The sequence below is a fragment of the Anser cygnoides genome, chromosome 14, assembly GCF_040182565.1.
Source record: "Anser cygnoides isolate HZ-2024a breed goose chromosome 14, Taihu_goose_T2T_genome, whole genome shotgun sequence".
Taxonomy (NCBI): domain Eukaryota; kingdom Metazoa; phylum Chordata; class Aves; order Anseriformes; family Anatidae; genus Anser; species Anser cygnoides.
Window position 1 is genome coordinate 8,926,660 of NC_089886.1, and position 25,608 is coordinate 8,952,267.

Genomic DNA, 25,608 nt, shown 5'->3' on the forward strand with positions numbered 1-25,608 from the left:
TACTAGGAGAAGGAGTGAAAGTTTCTATTATTATTTTGCAAGTATTTGTAACACGGAAGTATTGTAGCAAATCACTGAAGTTCTTCAGTTTGCAAGCAGGCAATAGGAATCAAATGCCATTTTCATTCATTTCATCATCTCTCATCATTTAATTCTGAAAATGTGTTACTTCACAAAAGCACAGGTTTTCTAATGGGCAAACCAGGTATGTGGCTTTACCACTGTCTTGTCAGGCATGTCTTAGAAAAAGTACCTCCACTTTGTTTCCTTTCTCTGCACTTTTAAAAGCCTTTTCTGCTTCTGACACCGAGTGGCTAAGAGTTCTGAATTCAATGATTGTTTCTCTCTTATTATTAGCAGAGGCATTTGAACTCCAAACTTTCAGTGATCAGTAGCTGAGGACTGAAGGGAAATACTTTGGTGACATCTCATTAAAACTTCCAAAAGACCTTCTAAGAGTTCAGACAATGTGGAAATTTGATTTGTGCATGTGGATGGACAACTGCCAGCACCTCAAACTGCTTACAAAGAAAATCCCTCATAAGAATTCTCAAGAGCAGCAAAATACGCTGACATGGCAGGACAGTGCATGCCTAAGGTGGACAATAACATGGGCAGTTTTATTTGAAGCTTCTTTTACAAGCAAGTGCTTCAAGAAATATTCACAAATACACATGTACAAACAAAAGAATGTCTTAATAAGCAGTAGGTCATATTGTATAATATAGTCAGAAAAAAGTTAAATGCAAAAATTAAGATTATTTGTGAAACCTGACTTGGTGCCTTGTGTAGTTCTTAATACACCAATGGCAGCCAGCCCCCAAAGTCTGTGTTCTCTTGTTGAAATCTTAGCCCGTTCACTAAATGAACAAATCAACTATATAATTCATGCAGAAACACATACCCAGACTTAAGAAATGGGAACATTACTGGGTCTACAACAGACACATAGCCAGTGCATTTCTTTGTGATTTACCTGATCTTATCCCATAGCCCCATCACAGAACTTCTGCTTTTCACTATCCGTGACCCTATTTCCTAAGTCTCTCCCCGTCTCCTAGCTTCATATTGTCTCCTATTTTTCCTATCATTCTCACAGCTTTTTAGAGCTCTTTCGAGCAATTCAGCTAGTTCCAGTTTCTCAATTTCATATTTATTTTCACTCTCTTCAGGAAACCACTTCTGCAGTATCTCTGATAATTACGTATCTCATATAATTACATATATTTTTACCACTTCCTTAACACTGAAGAGCACTGACTCCCAACAAATAACCAGCTGCTGCGATTTACAACTTACCTAAGGGAAAGCCATACCAATCTCTCTACTGAGAAGCTAGAGAGCTGGGTGGTGATGTAAGGAAAGTGATGAATCACATTTTGTTCAGTGAACAAAAGAATCACAGTTCTCTCCCAAGATCCCTTGCCAGTGGGGCATAATCTAGAATACAAAGAATTGAAGTAAATAAAATAAAAATAATTGGGCTGAACAGTGGCAGAAGAATAACAGTCACATTCAGAAAATGGAGAATCATATGATATACTAGTACAAACCTCTAGTATTTATAGCATCTCGCAGTGCCAACATTAATTAAATAATCTGGAAAAACCTCCTGTGAGGAAGCTATGTAAATATTATTCTAACCTCAACTTTACTGATAAAGAAGCCGAGACAGAGACTCGCTGTATTAGTGATAACTTGAAAATGTGTTTCATTTCAAACTGGAGACATTTCCGTGTCTCCAGCTGAGCTGCCAGCTACTAAAGCACATCACATTATTGAACACTGGAAATTCAGCTCTCAGTGTTTTGCCCGGAGTCACACAGTGACTCAGAATCAGAGCTCGCATTCAAACACTGCTCTTCCTAGGGCACAGTGATGGCAGTGTCCAGAAAACCACGCTTTCTGTTACATTTAAGTGGTCGGGAACAGCACAGAAGGCTCACACACAAAAATACATTGGGCTGGAACCACTTGGACAGTATAGACTTTAAGAGCTTGCCGTTCTCAGAAATCATTGCTTTCACCGCTGCTTAGTACAAATTACAAAATAGAGGAAAGAGACGGGGAAAAAGTAATACATCAATAGACATTGCAGGAAACAGTAAAAAATGCTGAGAGGGGAAACCAAAAAGCCTAAAACAGATGAAGAGAAAAACACACAGGTACCAAGCTGCGTTAAGAATTCCTCTATTCCAAGGGGAGAAAATGGGCTCCCTTCTAGATTTTTTCCTAATGTGACTTTTCCTTCCTCCTTGCTCTGCTAGAATATACCACGGTGTAAACCCAGAGTACCACCGCAAAACAAGCTTTTCAGTACAAAGAAAAGATTCTGCTGTTTGGGCTCTGAATTGTAATTATATGGTCTTAGTCAAATTACTTTAACACTTTGCACTTATTAACGTTAGGATTGAGCACCACCATGCGTTTTCACAGCTGAGTTAAAGGACATATTTATCTGTGTCACATGAATGTTGTCAGAATCAAAGTATTTCTCTGCAGTGCCTAGCACAAAGAAGTCCTAGTTGTGACTCAGGCTTCAGGTTACTAAAAGATCAGCATCACACCAGAAATAAAATACCATGCATACTTTTTTTTTTTTTGTAGTATTTCTCAAACAGGGAAAAAACGAAACAACACAAAAAAAAAACTCCTGCCTCCTTTCCACAAGACAGCTTTTTCAAAGCCAACCAGAAAATTATTAAAGTATATGAAAAATATTAGAAATGGAGAGGTGATTACACTACATATCATTTTCGGAGCCTGAATTTTTAAAATAGGCCTGGAGGGTGCATGGTTTTATGACAGGGCGTGACTTTAATTACTACTTGCAGCTTTGGAAGCTTTCCAGCACTACTGTACTGTGCTGCCTCAGCACGGAGGACAACCGTGTGTCATAAAAGGAAAAAGAAAACCCTTCGTGACTGAGATACATACATACTAATTGGTTTTACATGGATTTCTGTGCAGTTGGATGCTAAACCTGACATGAGCAGTCCCTACAGTAATCTCCCATTTGTACTGTTCTTTTTGAAACGGAAGTACTTTTATGCAAAAACCTGAATATAGAACAAAACTAAAAATATGTATCCAGGTAGGAAATACATGAAATTCATACCCAGTTAAGGAAAAAAATAAAAAGGACTGGAGCAAATCAGGCTTCTATGCAGTTTTTGTTTCTACGGCGCATCCCTGAGGTTTGCCAGGCTAGAAGCAGCTCCTCAGGATCCAGCAGCCCCCAACAACCCGTACGTGCTGCACGGCAGCTCTCCTCTTCTGGTCCGTCCCTTTCTGCCGCCAAACAAAACGAGAGAGCAGTTTTTTGAGAGGTCTCTGCAGGGCAAGGCCTGAGGTGAGAGGGCTGGACATTTCATTTACAACCCCCCCTAAATTTAATTCTCCCCTGAAGCCAACAGAACTGCAGTCCGTATCATCTGCACTTGGTTACGCACACGGAAAGACCACACCTTACTGCCGAACAGTTTTATTTCCTTTAACTCTGCGGAGCGGAACACCTCGGCGCACGAGCCCACCCCTGCGCAAAACGCAGCGCTTCCCCTGCTCCAGCCTCGCAGCACGGAGCGACTGCAGCTGAAGCCGGTTCCCGAGAACCCCCCGGTCCCGGGGACAAAAACCTAAAAGCCAAAACGCTAATAAAAATAATAAAAAAGGCGCTTTCCCCTCGGAACGCGCGAGGAGCGGTTCCCGATCGCGCGCCCCCGCACCCCCGTTGCCCCGGCGACGCCGCCGCCCGCCCGCAGCGCGGGAACGCGGCTCCCATCCGGGCGGCCCCGCTTCCGGCGGGCTCCGCTTCCGCTTCCGGTGCGGCGGATCCCGGGCCGGCGCCGGTCCCGTTGCTAGGGTGAGGGCCCGCAGCGCGCTGCCGCGGGTGGGGGGGGGGATAGGGGGGGCGGCGCCGCCGTCGCGATCATCGCGATCGCCGCTATCGCGATCGCCGGGGCACCTGGGGAGCCGGGCCCGAGCCCGCCCGTTAGCGGCGGGGACCGGAGCGACCCGCGCCGGTCGCTGGGGGGCCGCGGGCGGGCGCTGCGGGGGGGGGGCGCTCGGCTGGGCCCCGCTGCCCGCGGGACGGGAGCGGCGGCCCGGGGCTGGCGGCGCCCTGAGGCCGGCCCTGCCCCGCCGGTCCCGCTCCTCCTGCAGCCGCCGCGCCGCCGTGGGGGTGCCGCGGTCCCCTCTGCGCAGTGAGGCGCTCCCCGCGGTTTTTTTTTTTTTTTTTTTTTTTTTTATGTTCGTGTTCTGTGTTGCGTGGTGAAATAAGCAGGAGCTCAAAGGTGGGGATGTCTCCGCTCCGAATCTGCCAAGAAAACTGGTGTCACGAGGCGCTGTCACTACACCAACACAACGTTAATGCATCCTCGACCCGGTGCCCAGCCGGGCTGCAGGCTGTCTGTGGGCCGAGGGGCTTGGAGAGGCTCTGACAACGTCACACAACGGCAAAACCCGAGCAAATTTCACCTGAGGAAGTTTCAGTTTCCTGTCCTGTCCAGTCCTGATGGTAGAAACCTTGAAAATCCCTGCGACTCTCTCATTGCTCCTAATGTTATTTTCTTTATAACCCTTGATTCTGGGGTTCATAATCGGTCCCATCAGTGTTCTGGCATTGAATAATGGTGTTTCTGCGTGCTGTTTCTGATAGCACCCATCTTGACAGGACTGCAATTCCATGAGGACTGACAGCGGATCAAGTGGTCAGCCTCACGGGGTGAGCCGTTCAGTCTAGCACTGGACAGAGATTTAGGAAGTTTCCTCACAGTTCTTGCCCTGGGCATTTTCTTGCAGAATAAGTTTAGGTGTGTGGTGCAGATGAGAAAGCAGACAATAAACTCTTCTAAGGTTAGAAAACTTGGTCAGGTTTATGGACGGAGAGCTTATGCATCAACATTGCTTGCTGCTCTGCGGCTTTAACCTCAGTTGGCTCTCTTAGTGCTTCTAAGGCCCACTTTTCACAGAATAACTCTATTGCACTGGATAGTACTATCCCCTATTTTATTTGGGAATATTTGAAAAACATAGATTTTTTTATTGTCATATGATATGAGTTTTCCTCTTCAATTTGTTTTCATGGATCTTAGAGGAGACAGCGAGGAGGTACAGCTTTCAGTGTCCTCAGCAAACAGGTCGTGTCTAGTCCTGTCTTATCTGCTGTAAGCTTGGTGCATATACCAAAGGATACAGTATAAATGGGAAGTATTTCGGCTGAGAGCAGGTAACTGCATGGAATATGATGTTTGAGGAGAAGAGGAGTCAGATTTTAAAGTTTGACATCTTTCAGAATTGCCAGACCTGTATTTCTTGAAGGTGGACAGCCTCCCTTTCTTTTTCATAGATCTGCTTTCTCTACTTTTCGGGCATCAATCTTTTAAGGACATTCTTGCTGTTACTGGTGCAGAGGCCTTCTGTGCATCCCCTGACAATCTGAAACAGCTTTCTAATACCTTTATATCTCCTTGATTCTGTTTTCAAACTTTAACAGAAAAAAAACATGTTCTCTCTTCCACCTAAAGCTAAAAATCTTGTTTCTCTGCTGTGTTTAATCTAGGACTAAACCGTTGAATATAATTAACATAAATGATTGTGTAAATTAAAGATAGTGTAATTATGGTTACTTTTCCAGCACTGCAATGAAAGTGCCGTTCTTACAGTGTAATTGCATTGTGTAGGTGTTGTATTTTGGCTTTGTTTTCAAACTCCTGCTTTGATATTGCTACAGTGAGACGTGACCTGGGGTGTGTATTACTGCAAGTATTGCACAGGTCTCAGTGAAAGAGAGCAGAGAAAGCCAATGCTTAAAATAAGCTGCTGGTTCAGACCTATTTTTATATATTTTAGGTCTTTCAGACTTGCTGTTTAGTAGCTACGTATGTAAAGTTATCCGTGACTGGTTTGATTGCATAATTATTGCAGAGGAAGTTTCTGAGATTTGAAATGACTTCTCGGATGCTGCAGTACTCTACTCGGGTGCCGGTTGTGCAGCGAACAAGCTGTACCTGCGCAGAACACGCAGCAAGCGAGCATATGCTGGATCAAACGGGGAATGTGACATTGCTAAGTACATTGAAGCAGAACTCGGAGTCCCGGTTTTAGGGATGTTCCTTCTGCCTTATTTTCAACATTTTATCAACATATTTGTTATCTGTGCACGCAAAACAGCTCTTTGGCGTACAGTATAATAAAAATGTAAAAATGCTTACACTGTATCGCTTGTCTTCTAAAAAAAAAAAAAACCTCCTATTTGTTCCTTGCGTGATCATTGCATTTTCCTCCTCCAACAGATTTTTCAGGAGCTAATACTGAACATATGCTTCAAGGATGTCCCTCTCTCTTATAATAAAATGGGGCGGACAGGAGTATACGATAACCTCACTATCAGAAGAGGACACAGTGTTGGATCTGAAGCAATCTCTTAAAGGCCTTACTGGAGTGTTACCAGAGCGGCAAAAACTTCTTGGACTTAAAATGAAGGGTAACTATTCTTATCTATTGTTTGTTGTGGATGCACATGAGATGTTTAAGGAAGTACATCCTCTTAACTTATTCGGGATGTGTACACAAAAAGAGCATCTACCTCACAGATCTAGCTTTTGAAGGAGCACACACAATATCTAGTGAGATACAAAATTTCAGTGTTTATTATTGATACATCTGTATGGTCATTTTTTAATGGCTGATGTGGAAGTGCAGCAAATGTACCTTAAAAGTTAAATGGCTGTTCGCCTGACAAGCAAGGTGTTTGTGTATGGAGGATGATGATGCAGCTTGGAGTATTCTGGTGTTTCATGGGTAGCTTGTTTCAATTAAGCGTGACGTGTATTGACAGTTTGCTAAAATCTTTCTACCCAATTTAGAAAAAAAATGAACTCTGTTTACATTATAGGGAAACCTGCAGATGATGATGTTAAGCTTGGAGCTCTCAAGTTGAAACCAAATACTAAAATCATGATGATGGGCACTCGTGAAGAGAGTCTGGTAAATAGTTTACTTATTAGCTTAAAAAAAAACAGGAAAAATGTTTGTGTCTCCTCATTGTGGTTTTAAATTTTGAATTTTCTAGTAATCATTGGAAAAATAGTACAATAGATTTCAGCTGTTTTTCTGCAGAATGCGGATAGCAGCATAGTCATGAAAAATCTGTATTGTTCCGGGCTTCAAGTACAATACTACTATGATATTCTCACTGAATTCTGAAATCTTTATCAGTATATTTTAGTCACTTTTCCACTAGTAAAATGAAATCATTCTGGTCTTTTTTTTTTGTTGTTTGCAACATGCAGTAACAGAATCTTTGATATCCCTTGGTTTTACAGTGATCCTAGTTATCTGTTATTATTCCTCTAGGAAGATGTCCTTGGGCCACCTCCTGATAATGACGATGTTGTCAATGACTTTGATATCGAAGAGGAAGTTGTAGAAGTAGAAAACAGGTTAGGAGTTTCAGCTATTAAAAAACACTCCTGTTACCAAATGAACAGTATGCATTTTAATTAACTGTAACTTTTTGCACTGTTATATTAGGGAAGAAAATCTACTAAAAATTTCTCGCAGAGTTAAAGAATACAAAGTGGAAATTCTGAATCCTCCCAGGGAAGGAAAAAAGCTGCTGGTGCTAGATGTTGATTATACGCTATTTGGTGAGATTTTATGCAACTTGTGGGTTTTAAGAGGGCTGTTCATTTGCCAGTTCACATTTCTTGATTTTTGCTTTACAAAGCCATTTCCGTAACTTTGGCTTGCGTTGTACCGTATAGCTTCAGCGTCATAACATTTTGGGGGTCCTCTGCTCATATTGTAAAAAGAATCAGGCTTTGTAAATGTTGTATATTGTTGATTTTAGTGTAACAACTATTTACCTTCTCCAAGATGATGCAAGAATAGGTTATTTGGATAAAATTCTAAACTCTCTCTTGATCAGCTTGTATCTTGGATATCATGGTGCCAGGACAAGCTATTGTTGTAAAATAATTATCTCTTTCTGTACGTGATTGATTCCTTTTTTGGGGTGGGAGAATAGCTTCTAATTGTATTTCCAGATCATTATTAAACATGTACAAAACCATGTTTTACCTGAAAATTCTGTCCAACTAGTTTTCTTAGAAGCCATAATTTTCCTTCTGACTTCATTTTCTGGGATGTGGGTGTGTCATGGCAGTTTGACTATAATCACTAATAGTTTGCCTTTTTCCTTTCCTTACTTTTTCGTGAGTTTTGTTTATGATCCGAAATAAAAATTCAACCTATTATTCAACATTTTTATTTACACATCTCCTGCTAGCAGAATTTGACAGCAGTTTTCTAATTGGAACAGGCAATGTTTGCATATTTGAAAAAGACTTGATACATGTTCACAAGATTAACTGGACTGAGTTTGCAAGAATCTCTGTTCAGTATCTGGGCAGTTAGAAATTTGCTGAAGTGCATAGATGAACTATTTGTCCTGACTCCTCAAAGATATTCAGACCCTCAGCTGTCTTATATATTAAGTAAGCTCTCAAATACCTGTGAAGATCAACAAATAAATATCCCTTCTACTTTTCTCACCTTTAATGTGGGAATAGTAGTTTGCTGTGAATTCATTCATGATTTCAAAGCGCCCCAGGGCTTCCCTTGAGAAACGTTTCAGGTCGCTGGGTAGGTAGCAAAGTCATAATTAACATCCTAAATTGAATAATGAATTACTTCTCTCTCATTCTTTTTAGACCACAGGTCATGTGCTGAAACTGGAGTAGAACTTATGAGGCCATACCTTCATGAATTCCTGACATCTGCATATGAGGATTATGATATTGTAATTTGGTGTAAGTTTTTAAAACCTAAGACTTCATCATAAATTGTCATTTAGAGCAGAAACTCCATATGGGAGGTTTTTATATTGCTTTTAATATGAATCAAGATCTAAAACAATACATGAATGTTCATCTGTAATATATTCACCGAGAATGTTCACACAGCTATTAGCTATTTTACAAAAACAGTAATTCTTAGGTGAAGAAAACCACCACATAGTGCTCTTGTGAATGGATCTAATCACAGTATAAAGTTCAACATCACTTTACTGAACGTTACTTTATATAAGCAAACAAGTGCTTGAAATAACACAATTGTAAAATAAACATTCAAATGCTGCTTGGTAGCTATCTTTACAAATAATCTCAGCCCAGACAATAAGTAGTGAACTACCATAGCAATAGAAAACTGGCAATGAACCAACCTCTCGTGCACAGGGATGGTTGATCATTTGCTTTAGCACAGTTTCATTTCCTGTCTAACAGCTGGAGCCAATACAGGGTTTAAACCATATTCAAATTGTATTAAAATTTGATTTTCATAGTCTGAAAACATCATTTCCACATATTCTTAGATCAGTGGGTAGCGTTGACACTTTGTCCTTTCCATGCCTTATGCATTGTTATCATTACTTCCAGGAGAAAATCCTGTAAAGGCAACATAGTTCCTCAAACCAGAAGTAGCCCATTTCTATGGCCCTGCAGACTCTGTAGTTCAGGAAGAGCTGATCTAGAAAATGGTTTTAAACATAGGCAGTGCTTAATCTAATTTTCACTTGAAAAGTAAGTTTTTCCAAATAAAAATAATCTTTCGTAACCTGTCTTTAAGGCAGTGAACCCTAAAAACTGTAACAATGGTGGATCTTTCCAAAATGAAAGTTTGTATAAAAATTTGAGAAGTGAGCAGTTTGTCTTTTTTTAAAACATGTCAACAATTTATTTTGATAAAGAATTTTGTTTTCTCCCTTTTTGTTTTTCAGCTGCTACTAACATGAAGTGGATTGAAGCTAAAATGAAAGTAAGTTGTTCTGAAGACGCGTAATTTGTTTCCAGTGTGGCTAGCAGTTCATATAGTTGGACTCGTGCTCTGCAGTGTAGAGAGATGTAGCAACTAGGAAGGTTGCATGAATCAAAATCTAAGTTTTCTAAACCGCTGTAGTCACTTTAAAATATCTTTGCCACAAAACTAGATTAAATCTAATTTTAGAATTCTACACAGACTATCAGAGCAGTAGGTACTAAATTTAGCAGAACTAAACACAAGTCAGTACTTGCCGACACTTAGATTAGTCTCACAGCCTTCACTGTTGCTTTCATCTTACTTCTAATTATAGAGTTCTAATCTTAAGTGTAAAACATTTTTTAAAGGAGTGGACAGATGGGGCATGCTGGAATATTTGTCTTGTACCTCTTGCAGCTGTGTGGCTTTGTTGCTTCCTCTGCCTTATTAAAACATCCGTAAAAGCTCTTCTTTTGGTCCTGGTTTCTTCCGTACTTAAATTGGGCAACTAGCCAGATTTACACAGCTGACTTAGTTGTAAACATATTTACAGCCAGGCTTAGCTCAAAACCTAGTGAGCTTAATAAGATGTGCTGTATGGTTGGTTGGTGGGTTGTTTATAAATCAGAACTTTTTTCCTTTGGGGGGAAAACTGTTCCAAATTTAAGCTCATCTGCCCTCTTATTTTTTTTTGTTTATAGACTTTTTTCAGGTTGTATCACAGCAAAGAACATAAAATCTGCAGCAATTTTTTTAAACAAAAATCCTTCAGAACGATCTCAGAAATGAGAGCCTTTAATCAGAACAATGAAATGTAATTGCTCAAGTAAAATCAGTGTTGAAACTTGCAAACACTGTACTTCTGTGCAAGTATTCCATCTCTGTTTATGTTGTGTCTGAATTCTTTGCTTTATCTGGAACAATACTATAGCTACACTTTTGTAGTACAAAACTGTGAGTTCAAGTTAGAATGGGTTTGTGACTCAGATATTGGAAGTGCTTGTGGTTGTTACCCATGTGGTTTATTTTCTCGCTATATCAAAACTGTTGTAGCAGACAGAGGTAAGCGCAAGCGTGATGAAATAAGCATACAAAGCTAATCATTAACCTTCTTTTGGCATTGCTTGACTCCCTAATGTGTGTGCAAGCATCACATCTTGCATGTAAGATTTACCATTTAAAGTAAAACCTTTGTTTTGCTGCAGAATCCTTTGTAGCACTGGGGTTCAATCTAGCAGAAAACCATTGTTCAAAACTGGGCTGTTAACCCTGCATCAGTCACCTTTCCACAATTCTGGGTCACCTTTCCAGCCCTTTCATGTGTTACTGATTGACAACCTTCCCATGCCTATTCCTAAGTCCTGATCAGTTGAGATTCCCAGTACTAGAATGACAACTGTTGCTTTTCCTTAAACTGATCACACCTCTGCAAGTTTCACTTTTTGTCTGGCAGCAACGATCCCAGCAATACTTGAAGTGTTTGTTTTAAACTACAAATCAGAAACAGCATTAAAAAGAAGGAAAATCAGATAACTAAGTTTAATTTCTTATTCTCCATCTATTTATGCCCAGAATTCAGACGGTCTAGAAACAGCTAGTTTTTTTTCAGAATAACAGGACATTGACTCAGATTCCTAGCACTTTTCATTTGAGATTCACTTTTTTGTATAAAAGCAAATCAGTTAAGTGTGACTAGATGTTTGCAAGACAAATATTACAGTGGATATTTTATCCTTGTTTTGCAGCTTTGCATATAAGTTTTGGTGCACACAACAGCAATAAAGTCATCAATGTCTATGTCATGTAGCAGATGTCAGTAGATTTTACTATTACTTTTCAACTTTGGAAAGTATTGGAAATGGAAGTGATGCCCTCTTACCTAGTTAAAGTTTTAGATAAAATTAGATCATTTTTCCTTGAAGTCTTTATTTCAGGAGTGATCAAATCTTGAAAGTACAACTGAGAGATTTCTGACTAACACTGACTGTCTAGGACTCACATAGAGGAAAGGGTAACAATGAACTGCTGTTGTATGTTTCGTCTTTGATTGGCTGTGGTTGGTTGCAATTTACAGGAATAAAAAAATAGCAGAACATACACAGCTGCTATTCTAGCTATAGATACTGAGTAAAGTTGAGGCATGTAGAATTTGTGAAAGATCATGCATGAAGGTAAAGCCAAAAGTTCTATTTTGCCTCTTCTGCATAGTTGCTTTAATCTTTATGCTGACATCAGATGCTGAATTTCTCACAGTAAACACTACAAAAATAAATTCCTATCAGCTTTTTTCCCCATGGTAGAATGGTGTACTTTTTTGATTCTCATCGAATAGGAAAAATAAAAACATACCCCTCTTTAATACATCGCTGCTCATCCTCATCAGTGTACCCTTCAACAATGTATTACAATCATGTTTTCAGTTGTACAGAACTAAAACTTATAATCTGAAATTTTAATAATTAATCTTTGTGATACAGGAGCTTGGAGTGAGTACTAATGCAAACTACAAGATAACCTTCATGTTGGACAGTGCTGCCATGATAACAGTGCACACTCCTAGAAGAGGACTAATAGATGTAAGCACCATTTTTTTTCCCCTGATCCTTTTCTACCTTTAGCTGACATGTTACCATACCCCTTTGAAATATTTAATAACAAAGTTGTGCTTGAGTTTTCATGCAAGAAAACTGGAAGAATATCTGAAGCACAGATTTTCTGCTGAAATCCTCTATTAATTATTAGTGTTTTAAGTAGCTCATATGGATGGCACTGATTTCAAATCAAGTAATAAATAATTTATGAAAAAATTTAGTACGAAGGTTTTGTTTACCATTTTGCATCCCTTCCCACATTAAAGCCCAACTAACTACGTGATAATTTTTCAGTCCATTTGAGTTTGGACTTAAATTCATATAGACTGGTATTTTCATCTCCTGCATGTGATCTGATTTACCTGAGGTAACCTTTTATGCATTATTCTTGCAGGTGAAGCCTCTTGGCGTTATCTGGGGAAAATTTTCAGAATATTACAGCAAAAAAAATACTATTATGTTTGATGATATTGGCCGAAACTTCCTAATGAATCCACAAAATGGACTCAAGGTAATTTTAACTGGAATTTTCATGTATTACTACTTTTACTTATACTTCAAGTAGTACTTTCTCATACTTTTTGAGTTATCTTAAAGAAAGGCTATTCTTAACTAGCAAAGATGCATATTTTATTGTATTTTTTATTTAAATTGCCATTTGTCTGGACTAACATTTCCCCAACAGTAATTTTAAATAAGCTTTAATTCACTATTGAGTTTTTAAGAGACTACCAAAATCACTGAAATTACTTCTGCTTAAATTGTACCTGCAAACTATAACCATGCTGGGCATTGTTGACAGGCACCATTAAAACGTGATGTTCAATCTCAAGAGTGATTCTATTCAGAAAATATGGCAAATAACAAGCTGCCATACTTCGTGTTAGCATGCCAATGTAATAGCAAGCATTCTGTTCCTGGGTAATAATTAATACCTGGAGCCATTTTGACTGCAGAACAGCAAATATTTCATTTTATAAAATTGTTGACCAGTTCCTGTTCCAAAACTTCTAATCATCAGTGCTTGTTCTGAGTAAGAATGGAACTTAAATTTCTACGGTGCAACAGTATGGTACTAAAAGAACCCCCACAAATTTCTTTTAAAAAAATCAAATACAGAAATCCAAGATGTTTCTCAGCAAATATCCATGATTTGAAGATAGCAATTGATGAGATCTATCACGGTGACATTAATTGGAACTGTATAAATATATGAGAATCAGGAATATCAAAGGTATTGCTGGGAGAGGATTAGCCAGAGAGCTCCCCCTAGCTTAGATTTCAAAGATGTTTGTCAAAATGTTATTAAAGAGAACTGCAGACAAGAATGTTGAATCACTAAAACAAGGCACAGGTATGATGTATTCCAAGCTTAAAGCAGTTGTCAGATAAGCTTTATTTCTGACATCTCTTGTCACAGAAACTATGATTGTAGTCAAATGCTTTTTGTTGAAAAAAAAGCATCTGGTTCCAGTGATGCCACACAACTCAAAGCAGAGCTGAAAACCCCTCATTTTTCCTGCGCAAATATCTATGAAATCATTTTAGAAAATGTGACAGTCCATTGCAGATCAATCTGTTGTTGTCTGACTGGGAGGGAAAGGCCTGAAGAAGCACAAGACTGACAGAACAAATTGCTTCTGGGTAGGCGTGCCAGACAAAAACCCCGAAGTCCAGATTGCATCAATAAAAAGACAAATTGGAGGTGGCCACTAATGGAAAGTTTTTCTTCCTCTTACCTAAAAGAAGTCATAACGCGGCATAGTATTGAAAATGTGTTTTAATTAGGTGATAAGTGCTATAGAATTGGAAGCGTTTTTCTCACTTGGAGCAAATGGTTATACGCAATTTATTTATTTTGTATAGATAAGGCCTTTCATGAAAGCACACTTAAATCGGGATAAAGACAAGGAGCTTCTAAAGCTCACTCAATACCTCAAAGAAATAGCAAAATTAGATGACTTTTTGGAGCTGAATCACAAACATTGGGAAAGGTAAGAACAAAGTCAAAATTTACTTCTGTCTCTCACCCCACTGCATTTTGTTTAAGGTCAGCTGTACAAAGACCAGAAACGACCGAGCTGATGAACTTTGACATCACTTAAAATTATCATCTTCAGTGTGAGTGGGTTTTTAATAAGGCTGTAGTGTTTAAGCTGCCCCTCTAAGAAGTTAGGATTTTGATAGATTGGACCTTCTTTCTTCTTCAGAGTTAAGGACAAGCAATTGTTTTCACTGAAGTAGTTATGCTTCCTAAAGGGAAAAGAATTTCTGAAGAAGCCTGCTCCCTGTAAATCTCTCTTTTTCCACTCCTACAAAGTTAGACTGTCAGTTCAGATCTCAGGTCCTTTGCAGCCAGGAAACTTTTCTATTGGTTACTTCTGAGGTTCCGGGTGTTAGTGTGGTGCTCAGACACTATCCAAGTTGTGTGGTATTACAGTATTCATCAGCACTGAAACATAAGTTTACTGTATTACTGAGTTCTCCAAATGCTTAATGCACCAGTTACTATCCTAATTCTTGCTGTAGAATGAGTAGTTGAATTGTTTGGGCAAAGTTCTTTTTGATTTTATGCATCAACCTGAAACTTCAATACATGTAAAAAAAGAAGCATGTGTAATATGTTATTGGAAAACACTCATACAGTGCTTGAAAGAACAGCCTTATGAACAATATAATTTCCTCTTTTGTTTCTGATTAAAAAAGAACGTCAATGCTAGATTTTAAAAGCACTGGAATTTATTGGATGTTTCATAGTTAGTGCCAGTTAAATTAATTGGATTTTTTTTAGGGTGTTTGCAAAGTCTTCAATGTCAGCACATAGCCAGATTTTTCCAGCTGCGGCAGTAAGAGAACTATGAGATTAGACAACAAACATTTTTCGAGTAACATGGTTTCTCTGAAGAAGTTAGTGGAAGACTATTCTTTTCAGGTTTTACTGGATGACTATTCTTTAAAGTCTTAAATTTATTTGAAGGAGTCTCATATCTAACGTGCCTTTCTATCTTAAAGGTTATATAGCTACTTTTAACTGATATATTTTTAACCTCTTAGAATTAAACAATTTGAATCTTCTTTCCCCCTTTTGTTTAAAACCTTATACAGTTTAACTAAAAATGTTCTTTGAGTTACTGCAAGATAACCAATCATGGAATTGGGAGAAGGTAAAGTCTGATAACAAAATCATTATTTGATTTTTTTTTTGTGATTAATAACCAGATTTTTAGTGAGAAAAAGTAGACTCACAGTTTATGCTTATAAAAGGCAAGATAAATTTGTGCCTGCCTCTTTCTTTTTGTGAAACTATTTTTGTTTCTTTCAGGTATCTTTCAAAGAAGCAAGGACAATAACACTAACAAAATTGCATAGCACTGAATTGAAGGGAACTTAACTAAGATCATTGGACTTTTCCTTGCTTTTACGCTAGAGTATAATAGTGCTGGACACTGGATCCGATGCCAGAATGACTGCTATACTTGGTCTTCCAGTTGGTTGGTTATGGGGTTTTGGGTTTTTGTTTATTTTGTTTTGTTGTTGTCTTGTGTTTTGTTTGGTTTTTTTTTTGGCTCCCCCCCCAAAAAAAAGATCACAGCAATAAGCTCAAGGTGGGAGAAAGATGTCGGTTACTTTTTCTTGCTTTCAGTTCTGGTGTTACTATTTAAAATATTTTCCTCTCCTTTTCTGCTGAAGTACAACCATAACCTTTAAAGACCAAAACCATTCTGAAACTAGAAAAAAATTTAGACCAAAAATGTTGAGTAAGGAGCCAACTTTGGCAGTGTATGAATTGTATAAGCCCTCTATTCCCTCTATCTTTAGAAACAGTCTCCCTCCCATTCCAGTATTTAAATCTATAAATTACAAGTTGTCTAAGTTTGGTATGTATTAGTATATCAGTGTTTCTCTGTGCAAGACATTAAGATGGGAAGGCACCACCTCTGTGGCCAATTTACCCCAATGTGTGAACTTGTACTATAAAGCAGTGTTTACTGGAAAACAGAAGACTGAAGTTTGAGGGAGAGAAACCCACTCTTTTTGGTAACTGAAGAGCAGTCTGCCTGAAAAATTCTCATGTCAGATAAAGGGTTTAAACCTCAGATGGGAAAGTCACATTCCTAACAAAGCATGAACAAAACCCTTGTTCTCTTCTAGCTAAATCTTGTCAAAGTGGAAACACTGTGTTTAAATACAATATTCAGCCATACTGTTCTTAAAATATCATTTACTTGCGCTGCTTATGCCTGCACTATAGAAGTGTGATGTGACTGCTATTTGGCATTACCAACACTTGTGCATTATGCAGTTCATGTATTTGAAAGAAGACTGACCCTTTCAAATAAAAATGGTATATATTGTTCTTAAGGAACTATAGCAGTTGTGTAAATAATAAATACCTTTTTTTCATAACTTGTGTCCTGTGCTGTTTTAAATATTTGGTTTGCATAATAGAGAATCCATTGATAATCTTCATCTTGGGTGTTGGGTTTCTCTTTTTGGAGGGGTTCTTCAGACTCCAGAGACACTGATTTTACATTAGTTGGTAAGAGATCAGTATATGCCACAGCAGATTAGAGCAGTGGTATTTAATAGTGAAGCATGTAGCTGCACGAGAAAGGAACCTTGACAGCAAATGTCAGAATGTCAGGACAGCAGACACAAATGAGCTGTTAAGATGAGCATGTTAGGCTCCAGCTCAGTGACCTGTCAGAAAATATACAGTTTCTTATCTGCTGCTCTTTGTGGTTTAGTGCCAACTCAAGCTGTGTTTTAAACTAGTAAACCTGAACTCTGATGCATAAAAACCTTTGTTTTAGGTAAGTACAGAGGATGAATTTGAAGTTTTGTCTCCTAGAGACAATTTCTGAACTAGAAGGCTGACTCACCCACGTACTTCCAGTGTAGATACACTCCCTGGAGTTTGAACAGGGAACTTTTACATGGAAAGGCAGCAGTAGCATTGATTTTGAGACATAGGATTTATAATACATAGTACTAGAATATCTTTCTATTTAAAGAATGTCAAGGCATTGTGCCTGATTTACCTCTAGAACACGCTGAGCCAGCCAGATGGAGAAAACAGAACCAAGGGAATGTATTTAAACATGTACCCATATCTTTTTGCTCAAAGGTGGTCTACAAACAGAAGTTTTATAGTGAATAAGTTGCGCTCCTTTCTTTTGCTTTATACAAGGAACTTTAAAAAAGAATCTCAGTTTTTGATTTCAGTAACACCAGGATTTCATCCCAGAATTTCAAAGTACTTGCTAATCTGAAACAGATGTGCACTCCCCTTTCAAATATCTTATAAACTGAACTGGAATATATGAGAATGGTCTGGATGTAGTGGTAACTCATAACTGTTGCTGACAAGTCATTTTGTCTTTTATGCCTGATATTGTTTTCCTTATCATATTTTATGTTTGAAAACTGGTCTTGCAATTTGAATAGTTTTGCAAAAGAAGCCTGTGGATTTCGCTGGCTCTCTTTGGAAAATGCTGCAGCAATTTACTTGGCTTGATTGATGTATATAAAACTACAAAGCTGTAAATAAGGAGAGCACAAAACTAACATTCACCAAATTTCACAGTACTAGAGCAAGGGCTTACTCAAATGAACAGGAGAGTGGCTTAAAACCATTAAAAGTGGCAGGTAATGATCTGGAATTTGTTGCCAGTGTTCCCAGCTGAGGCAGGTGGTATCAGCAGGTTCAGAAAGGAATTGGACAACTTCATGAACAAGAAGTCCATAGTCAGGTGCTAAAGGATATAGGCTAGGAAGCTGTAATATGCCTTAACACGAATTACAGGTGCCTAGGAAATCGGGTAGCACAAATGCAGTGGCCAGGTCTATACAACTCCTTTAGCTGCCACTGGGGACTGGGTGGGACTTTGGCCAAAGCAGCACAGCTCTTGTGTTTGTACTACGGGACTTTTCTAGGTTGTGCCTACATTATAAAGCATCATCTGTGGTGCCAAACAACCAAAATTTAAGATAACTGTTAAAATACTTTTCTGATTAACAACAAAAATGTGTTTAATGCTCATAGGTTCAGAGGAAAACACCTCTGCTGATATTCTGTTTCTCCATTTTAATAGGGGATATTTCCAAAGCCTTGGCAATAACCATCAACACCAAAGTTTAAAGCCCTGTTCTCCCTTAATTTTAGTTTCCATTTAGACTATATTAAGGTCCCTGAGACTTATTTGATCAATGTTTTTCACAATCTGTTAAACAAAAGAGCATTAAAATGATCAAAGAGAAGAAGAGTATGGCTTAATTACAGAGCTCTTTTTACTGTTCTGTGAAACTCTGTAGAAGCAATAAATGGGCTAGTCTGAGGTATTCCAAATATTTTCATGTGTCAGCCTGTACTGGACTCCCAGTACATGTCAAGTATTTTGTATGGTGTTCTGTTTGATTATTCATACCAAAAGAGACAGTCCATTTAAAAATGAAGTTATTTCTGTAAGCTCTGGATATCTGACAACTCTCATATCTCACTGTGGCATGAATGCTCATCACTGGAGGTACACAGTGACAGCTGAAGCCAAGAACTGAACTGCAAAATCTACTCCACAAATCCTGCTGCATGACTGTGAAATTTACAGCTAGTTGCCAATTTTTATTCCTGATTTGACATGCAACTGACAGCAAGTGGATGCCAAAGGGTTTAAGACAATTTTCCACTCTGTCTCTTCAGGATGTATTTAAAACTGATGTGAGAAGTGCTGAATATTTCCTTTCTTCCAATAAAATGAAGCCTAGGTAAAAACTGTTTCAGAGAGCAAAAAGTGCATAGTTCCCGGATTCATTAAGGCCGTTTAAAAACAGAAGTGCTGGATGAAGAGGTGTCAGAGGGCAGAAACCTTTGACATTCCTCTATTGTCACTGCAGCAGTCATTATAGATGGTACCCAAAATCAGTGGGCCACCACTGCACCCAGTTTAAGGTGGCTGAGGGACTGATGGAGAAAGATTGGAGTGGAAAAGGTGATGTTGAGAAAAAGCGTGGGACTAGAAGAGAAAAATACTGATCTCTCCAGGAGAAGACAACAAGTTTCTTGTATAGGTAATATTAGTGACATCTTGTGACAGACACAAGTAGCCAAAGTACTGACATTCACACTCTGAAAGGGCTATTTACTACTCAGGACATGCTTTAGGTATGAGCTACTTAAAGGTCTGAAAGAACTGCTTCATAGCTAGAAATGAGTAATTTCAGTTTGGTTAGGTTTTTGTAGAGAAGGGTGAAAAGTGACTGTCATGGCTTACAGCACTGTTTGAGTCCCAGACCACACTGCCTACCTCAGACCATTATTTCCCAGCCCAGACACATTATCCACTCAAGATCTCCTCTACTACAATCCAAAATTATCTTTTGGATCCCTGATAAACACAAGAGGCTTCAACCTCACCACTCCGACATCAGTCCTTCCCTGATGGTGTTGTATAACAGGACTTCAAAATGAACTATTTATATACTGACGAGCTTTCTCGAACATCCCCAAACTTCTTTATTTATGCATATTTATGAAATGCACACAGCTCAGGAGATTCTTTGATACTGCGAGCACTCGGATGCTCATTTTGTTCTCAGGAGTCTGTGCAGAGCTTGGCACTTTTCCTTGCCACACACAGACACATACAATGCCATGCCATTAATTTCCATGTCTCTCCTAGCAAACAGTTTTCCCACCAATTCATCTTCTGTTCAGAAATAATGGGTACAAGTCAAAGGGAGCTTGTTTTCAAATTGCATAATGCTTTTAGCACTATGGGTGGGGTGGTGGGCACAGCAAAGGAAAGTGCATCATTAACGCTTGATTTAAAGTTTTTTTTTTCCCCTTTCAACTGCCTAATTGGAATTGCACATCCATTCTGCTCACACAACACTTGTTTTCAAGGTGTTATTATTAAAAAAAGAGCAGCTCTTTCGTTTTTAGGGCCCAGTGTCAGCTGTGGCTGCTGCATGCAAGGGAGCTGGGTGACCTGGAGCACAGCCTGCCCCAGTCACCACAGCTGGGTTGACATCTCCCCTCCATTTCAGCTTTGCTGGAAGATTTTGGCTTCTGTGTTATGAAACACCAAGGTTACTACATCAGATTTTAGTGACTAAATATCTTCACCTGTGGTGCATTTAACATTTAACAGTGACAACTTTGTTCTCCACTACTGTCCTCTCAAAAAGGAGATAAGTCAAACCCTGGATCAGAGCACCAGGGAAGTCATGGTTCAATATAAATGCTTGAGCCAAACACCTCAACCTTCAGATTTAACTGGGATTTTCATGTCTGAGCTAGAACTTTGTTCTATTCACTGGAAAAAGAATCCCTGGATTTTGAGTTGAATCCACCATGCTTCCTCTAAACAGAGACTGACAGTTTGGCAGGAGTGACTGATATGCAGGCAAGGGGCTGTTCTGAAAAGCTGTCTGGTATTGGGGGGAAATGTCCACAGATGAGTAAAAAAAATCAAACAAGCCCAGTTTTGACTGACACCCAGAGTTATGTTTCTGAGCATGTTCTCAGTAACACTTACAACACCTCCAACCTTTTTTTTTTGTGCTCTAGGATTTCTCCCTCATTTCTTAAAAGCTTATGGATGTCTTAATCTGTGTATTATTGACATGGCGGACTCTAAGTGCTCCACAGGAGGCAGTGTGTTGTGGTATTGTCATGACAGAGTGCATTGATTTTCTTTGTACATTATTCATGGTACAAGCTAGTAGCTCCTTTGGGTAAACACCAGACCATTCCTCAGGTGTTTTCCTCAGGTCTGGGACATGTTGGAAGAACAAGCAGTGGCACAGAAAGAATAAATTTAACAAGTTTTAACAAAAACACAAGATAAGATACTTCCTAGGGAAAACTGAGAGGGCTCTAGAATTGTATTTCTTTTTTTTTTTTTTAAGGTTTACCAGTTCTTTACCCTCCTTTCTATATTCAGTCTACATTTGTGAGTAGTGAAAACTGCAAGCACCAGTTTAGCAGGCAAGCACAAGAAGAATTTCAAGCACTTGCCAAAAGCACAGCTGATGCCAGTGTGACTTTTGGGTCTCTCTGCTGTCCTAATGATGGATATTGCTTGAAGCAGGACCAAACTGAACACATTTTTTGAAAGTGTATTAAATTGCCATGGAGATGAAAATGATAAAGCAATAGCTGTTTTAAAATCTGGTTAGTCCCTTGCAGATGTGTCTAGACGTAACAGCTGTGTAGTAAAGCCTTTTTCTATATCAAAGAGCAACATTAAGAAATAAAGGATTTGTGTCTAGCACTTGAAAAGAAAAATTCTGAGTTTCAGATAAAGGTGGGTTTGTAACTAGATCTGAGCAGTACACCCACTCCCTAGTGAACAATAAATGAGTTGGGACAAACATTTAGAAGCTACTACACTACTTCATTTTGAATTGAAGCTGGAAGAAAACAGGCAACTAATTGAAAAATACTGCCTTTTACAAAATAAAGTATCTTGATTTTATGTGAAGGTGCATTTCTGCTTTAAAGTAGTCCTAAAATTTAAGAAGTTAAAGTCAGCTAAAGTGTTTTTTCCCCTTAACCTGATACAATTGGTTTGGTTGGTTCACTAAAAAGTATCAAGCACCTCCCTGAAAAAAATATTTGCTTTAGCTATATGATATGTAGATATATGAAAACTGAGCAAGTTCAGGGACATTCTGCCACCAGTAAACTATATAGTGCATGGCTTTATGGAACTGAATTTATGCAGCATCTACATGGTACTGTTGCAGCTGATAAGACTGAACTCATGGTTTATTACTCACACAACAGCAATCCCAGACAACATTAACACATTTGTCTGTTTTAAACCTTTGATATGCTCTAAAACACCCGCCCAGTTAAACTTACTTTGCTAATGCAGAACCACTCGTTACTCTCAGAGGTGCAGGAAGCGGAGCCGAAGTGCCAATGCTGAGAGCCCCGGGGCTCGGTGCCGATCTGGAAGCATCTCCCCGGTGCCAGGAACCGCTCTGGGGTCAGAGAAGAGCGGAGGCAGTGAGTCAGGGGCAGTGCCCGTCCTCACCTCTGCTTGCCCTGCAGCTAGCCCAGCGCACCGCTGGCAGAGCTCGCAGGCACACGGTGAGATGAAAGCACCGAAGTGAGCAGTACATCTTGTGAGATTAACATATAAAATCCCTTAATGGATATGTAGGCAACACAGATAATTATAAATCCACAGAGCATGACTCAGTCAAGCAGAGGGCACGCTTCCAGAAACTATGGAAGGAGAAGTCACGGTGTTACCTTCAAAGAAACCTGAATCAAGCCAAAAACCAGCAACAGCACCATTATCAGACCATTTAGGCAGCAAGCAGGGCAAATGGAGACTTAAGGGCAGAGCTTCCAGCGCTAGCTGATCTTTCACAAGAATCACTTGAGCTTTACAGCTCAAGCCTTGCTGTTGCAGAGGGTTGAGCAGAGGCCTTGGGCCAGGCACAGGACAAACACTGAAGTAAAGCAGGTCTGTGAAGGAAGACACACAGGAGCTTTTGAGCTAAAGCTCCTGCCAGAGCCAATTAGCATGCAGAGGCAGGATCACACCAGCTTTGCAGGGGTGGAAGGCAGCACAGTGACCTTACCTTCCCTTGCAGCGACAACACCAGGCAGGCTGGTCACACAGCCCGTGTCACTGCCTTCCACACCCTACAGCAAGGGCCTTGCAGCAGCAGGTGTAGTTACCCAAACTGTCCCTTCACCCATGGATCGGTGCTGTTTTCCCTGCTCCCAAGTAGAAATGAAATATATATGCACAACAGGACTTTCTCAAGACAGCACTGAAGGGCCCTGAAAGCAACAGGGCAAGGCTGGAAGTGTATCCACAGGCCCACACTGTCATGAGTCTGCTTCTCTGCCCCAGACACCCTCCCCATTGACCCCATACACATCTTAAACCCCACAGTCCCCCTTTTTGAGCAGGAAGACCCCGCTGTGCTTTCCAGTTCTCATATTTCCACCACCTTTCCAGCAGCAACACAGCAGTGACAGGGCCATGGCAAGGCAGGGAAGCTGAGGTGCTTTTCACTTCATTTTCATTAACACAGTACCATCACCAAGGACTATCCATTTGCTAAGAGCTGAGGGTTTAAGGCTCATCTCTACTTACACCTTGGCATGCCTTCTGTCCCAACAGCATCAATCTGCTTTCAAGCAGGGGCAAGGTTTGGCTGGGCAAAGCTGAATGAACTGCCTACAAGCACACAGGTTGGCTCAGCTAACCTTCACTGCCCCACAGGAGACAGCTTCCTGAATTTAACTTTATGCAAGAAGAATCAAGGTTCCCCTATGTGGTAGACAGAAATATTTTTCTGCAGCATAAAGGTATGTGCAGCTGTGCCAGTGCTTTCTCCCACCAGGTTTAGCCAATTTACAGCTTTTCCACCCCAAGGGAGGTCTGTGCACCCACATCAGTAGGTCTCCCACCACAGGGTGTCTTTATCAGCTCCTTGCATTCTCCTTTACTCCTGCCCTATGCTGACCTCCACTTTCCAGAAAGGAAATTCATTACCTTTTCCTCCGTAATATGTTTTCCCACTAAATCACTGTAAAGATCAAACTCCAAAGCAGAACACGGGCTGCACGTTGCAGGACACTCACCACTACTCTTTGCTGCAGAGGGTCCCTGCTACTTGCTCAGGGGTGCCTGTGGGGAAACAAGCATGTGCACCTGCTAAAGCCCCTGTTTTCGTTTGTATCCCCAGCCCCCCCCCCCCCCCCCCAAATAAAAAAAAGGGCCCTAGGAGGGGGGTGCCGCACTCCTTATGCCCAAGACACCTAAGCCCCTCGCTCCTTATGCCCAAGACACCTAAGCCCCTCGCCAGGCAATGCCAGCAGGAGGGCTGAAAGCAGAGCCTGGGTTTAAGTCCATTGCAAAACAACTCTGTGAACTCTCACAAGACTTTATTCTGAGTTTTCTCAGCCCTTCAGTCTCAACTGCCCGCTGGCCCTTCCCAAGCCCGCAGCAGCAGCCCGGTGCCGCAGTCTGCGGCAGCACCCGGTGCCCGCCGCCGGCACTGCAGCCTCCCATTCCACCTAGAGCTCTGCTGACACAAGGAGCAGCAGCAGCATCTCACCAGGCCTCGGAGAGATGCCACCAAGCCCTGGGTGATGCTACAGGGCTGGCAGGACCCTGTAGCACCAGCAAAGAGCATGGCACCATCAGCAGCAGGGTGCTGGGATCCTGCCGGTGCAGAGCACACTAGCACCGCCCGATGCCAGGGCTGCTCTCATACAAAGGTATGAAGCGGTGGTCTCATTTGTCACAGAGGGGAAGGGCTTCAGAGCCCAAGCCTCAGGTGAATTTAGTGAAAAGTGGAGCAAGTGTCACACCTGGCATCCCACTGCTGATGGCAAGTCTCATCACCTGCATCCAGCAACAGCAGAACTGAAATACACTCCCCACATCAAAGCTTCAAAGTCCTGCTAATTTCAGCTGCATCTCTGACTTTTTTTTTCCTCTAATGTCTGCAGTAGAGGTGAGCAATGCCCTGGGGGAGCAGGATGAAGACAGCAGGCTGAGCCATGTCAGGCCAAGCAAGTCATTGATTATAGCCATCTTATTATTTTAACATCAAGGGGACAAGCTGAGACCACATTCTGTCCCTGAGCTCTTCGACGAGAGGCAACACATGCTGCAGGAGCCCAGGAAACCCATTCAGAGCACCCTGTCCCAACAGCAGCCTCCAGAGAGGGGCCCAAGGGCTGCCAGGTGAGCAGCAGTCTGCCACGACAGCTCAGTGCCATGCCCGCCTGCCCCAAGCTGTGTAATTCACTGCAAGAGCAACTGTTGGGCTCAGCAAAATAGGAACCCGTCCTGAAAAGAGCAGCTGCCTCGTGCAGTAAAACAAACTTCTGAATCTCCGCGGCTGAATAATTTTGCTGCAGTTTTTGCACAGCTCGGCTGTCGGCCCCTCCCGTTTTAAGCAAGCTCCCACCTGGCGTCCGGCCATCCCTCTGCCCCCCATGAGGGCCCCAGGAGGGTGCAGGGGGGACACAGGTACTCCCAGCAGCCACGAGAGGGAGCCCGGCAGCCGGGAACGAGCCGGGCTCCGTCGGCTGCAGCCTCCCGGCAGGGATGCCCTGGGCAGAGCAGACCCCGCATGGGGCTGGGAAGAGGCTCCGGAGGCCTTTTGAAGTCCCTTCCAGCTCCTTCTTAACAGGACAGCATCATTTCGAGGGCCTGCTTGCTGGTTGCAGCTG

At 40.9% G+C, this 25,608-nt stretch overlaps 1 protein-coding gene and 1 long non-coding RNA gene across 5 annotated transcripts; one reads left to right on the plus strand and one right to left on the minus strand.

Annotated features, from left to right (window-relative positions):
* The first annotated feature begins 3,707 nt into the window (after positions 1–3,707).
* On the plus strand, positions 3,708–16,799 carry UBLCP1 (ubiquitin like domain containing CTD phosphatase 1). 2 transcript variants are annotated; one of them, XM_048080405.2, is made up of 11 exons: positions 3,708–3,862; positions 6,294–6,484; positions 6,896–6,987; positions 7,357–7,442; positions 7,534–7,649; positions 8,715–8,813; positions 9,782–9,819; positions 12,279–12,377; positions 12,787–12,903; positions 14,259–14,386; positions 15,715–16,799. In XM_048080405.2, exons 2-11 carry the CDS (start codon positions 6,331–6,333, stop codon positions 15,740–15,742), a joined length of 957 nt encoding a protein of 318 aa, XP_047936362.1. In that variant the 5' UTR covers positions 3,708–3,862; positions 6,294–6,330; the 3' UTR covers positions 15,743–16,799. The 2 variants fall into 2 exon arrangements, with proteins under 2 accessions (XP_047936362.1, XP_047936363.1); XM_048080406.2 differs by lacking the exon at positions 3,708–3,862 and adding an exon at positions 4,265–4,516.
* Positions 9,288–24,054, minus strand: LOC106032870 (uncharacterized). Of its 3 annotated transcripts, XR_007169559.2 has the most exons (5): positions 24,007–24,054; positions 22,992–23,130; positions 22,657–22,875; positions 22,261–22,382; positions 9,288–9,531 (listed from the first exon to the last, which is right to left on the minus strand). It is a non-coding gene; the product is annotated as an uncharacterized lncRNA (long non-coding RNA). The 3 variants fall into 3 exon arrangements; XR_010834946.1 differs by having other exon boundaries at positions 9,288–9,449; positions 22,261–22,875; XR_010834945.1 differs by having other exon boundaries at positions 22,261–22,875.
* Between the last annotated feature and the right edge of the window lie 1,554 nt (positions 24,055–25,608).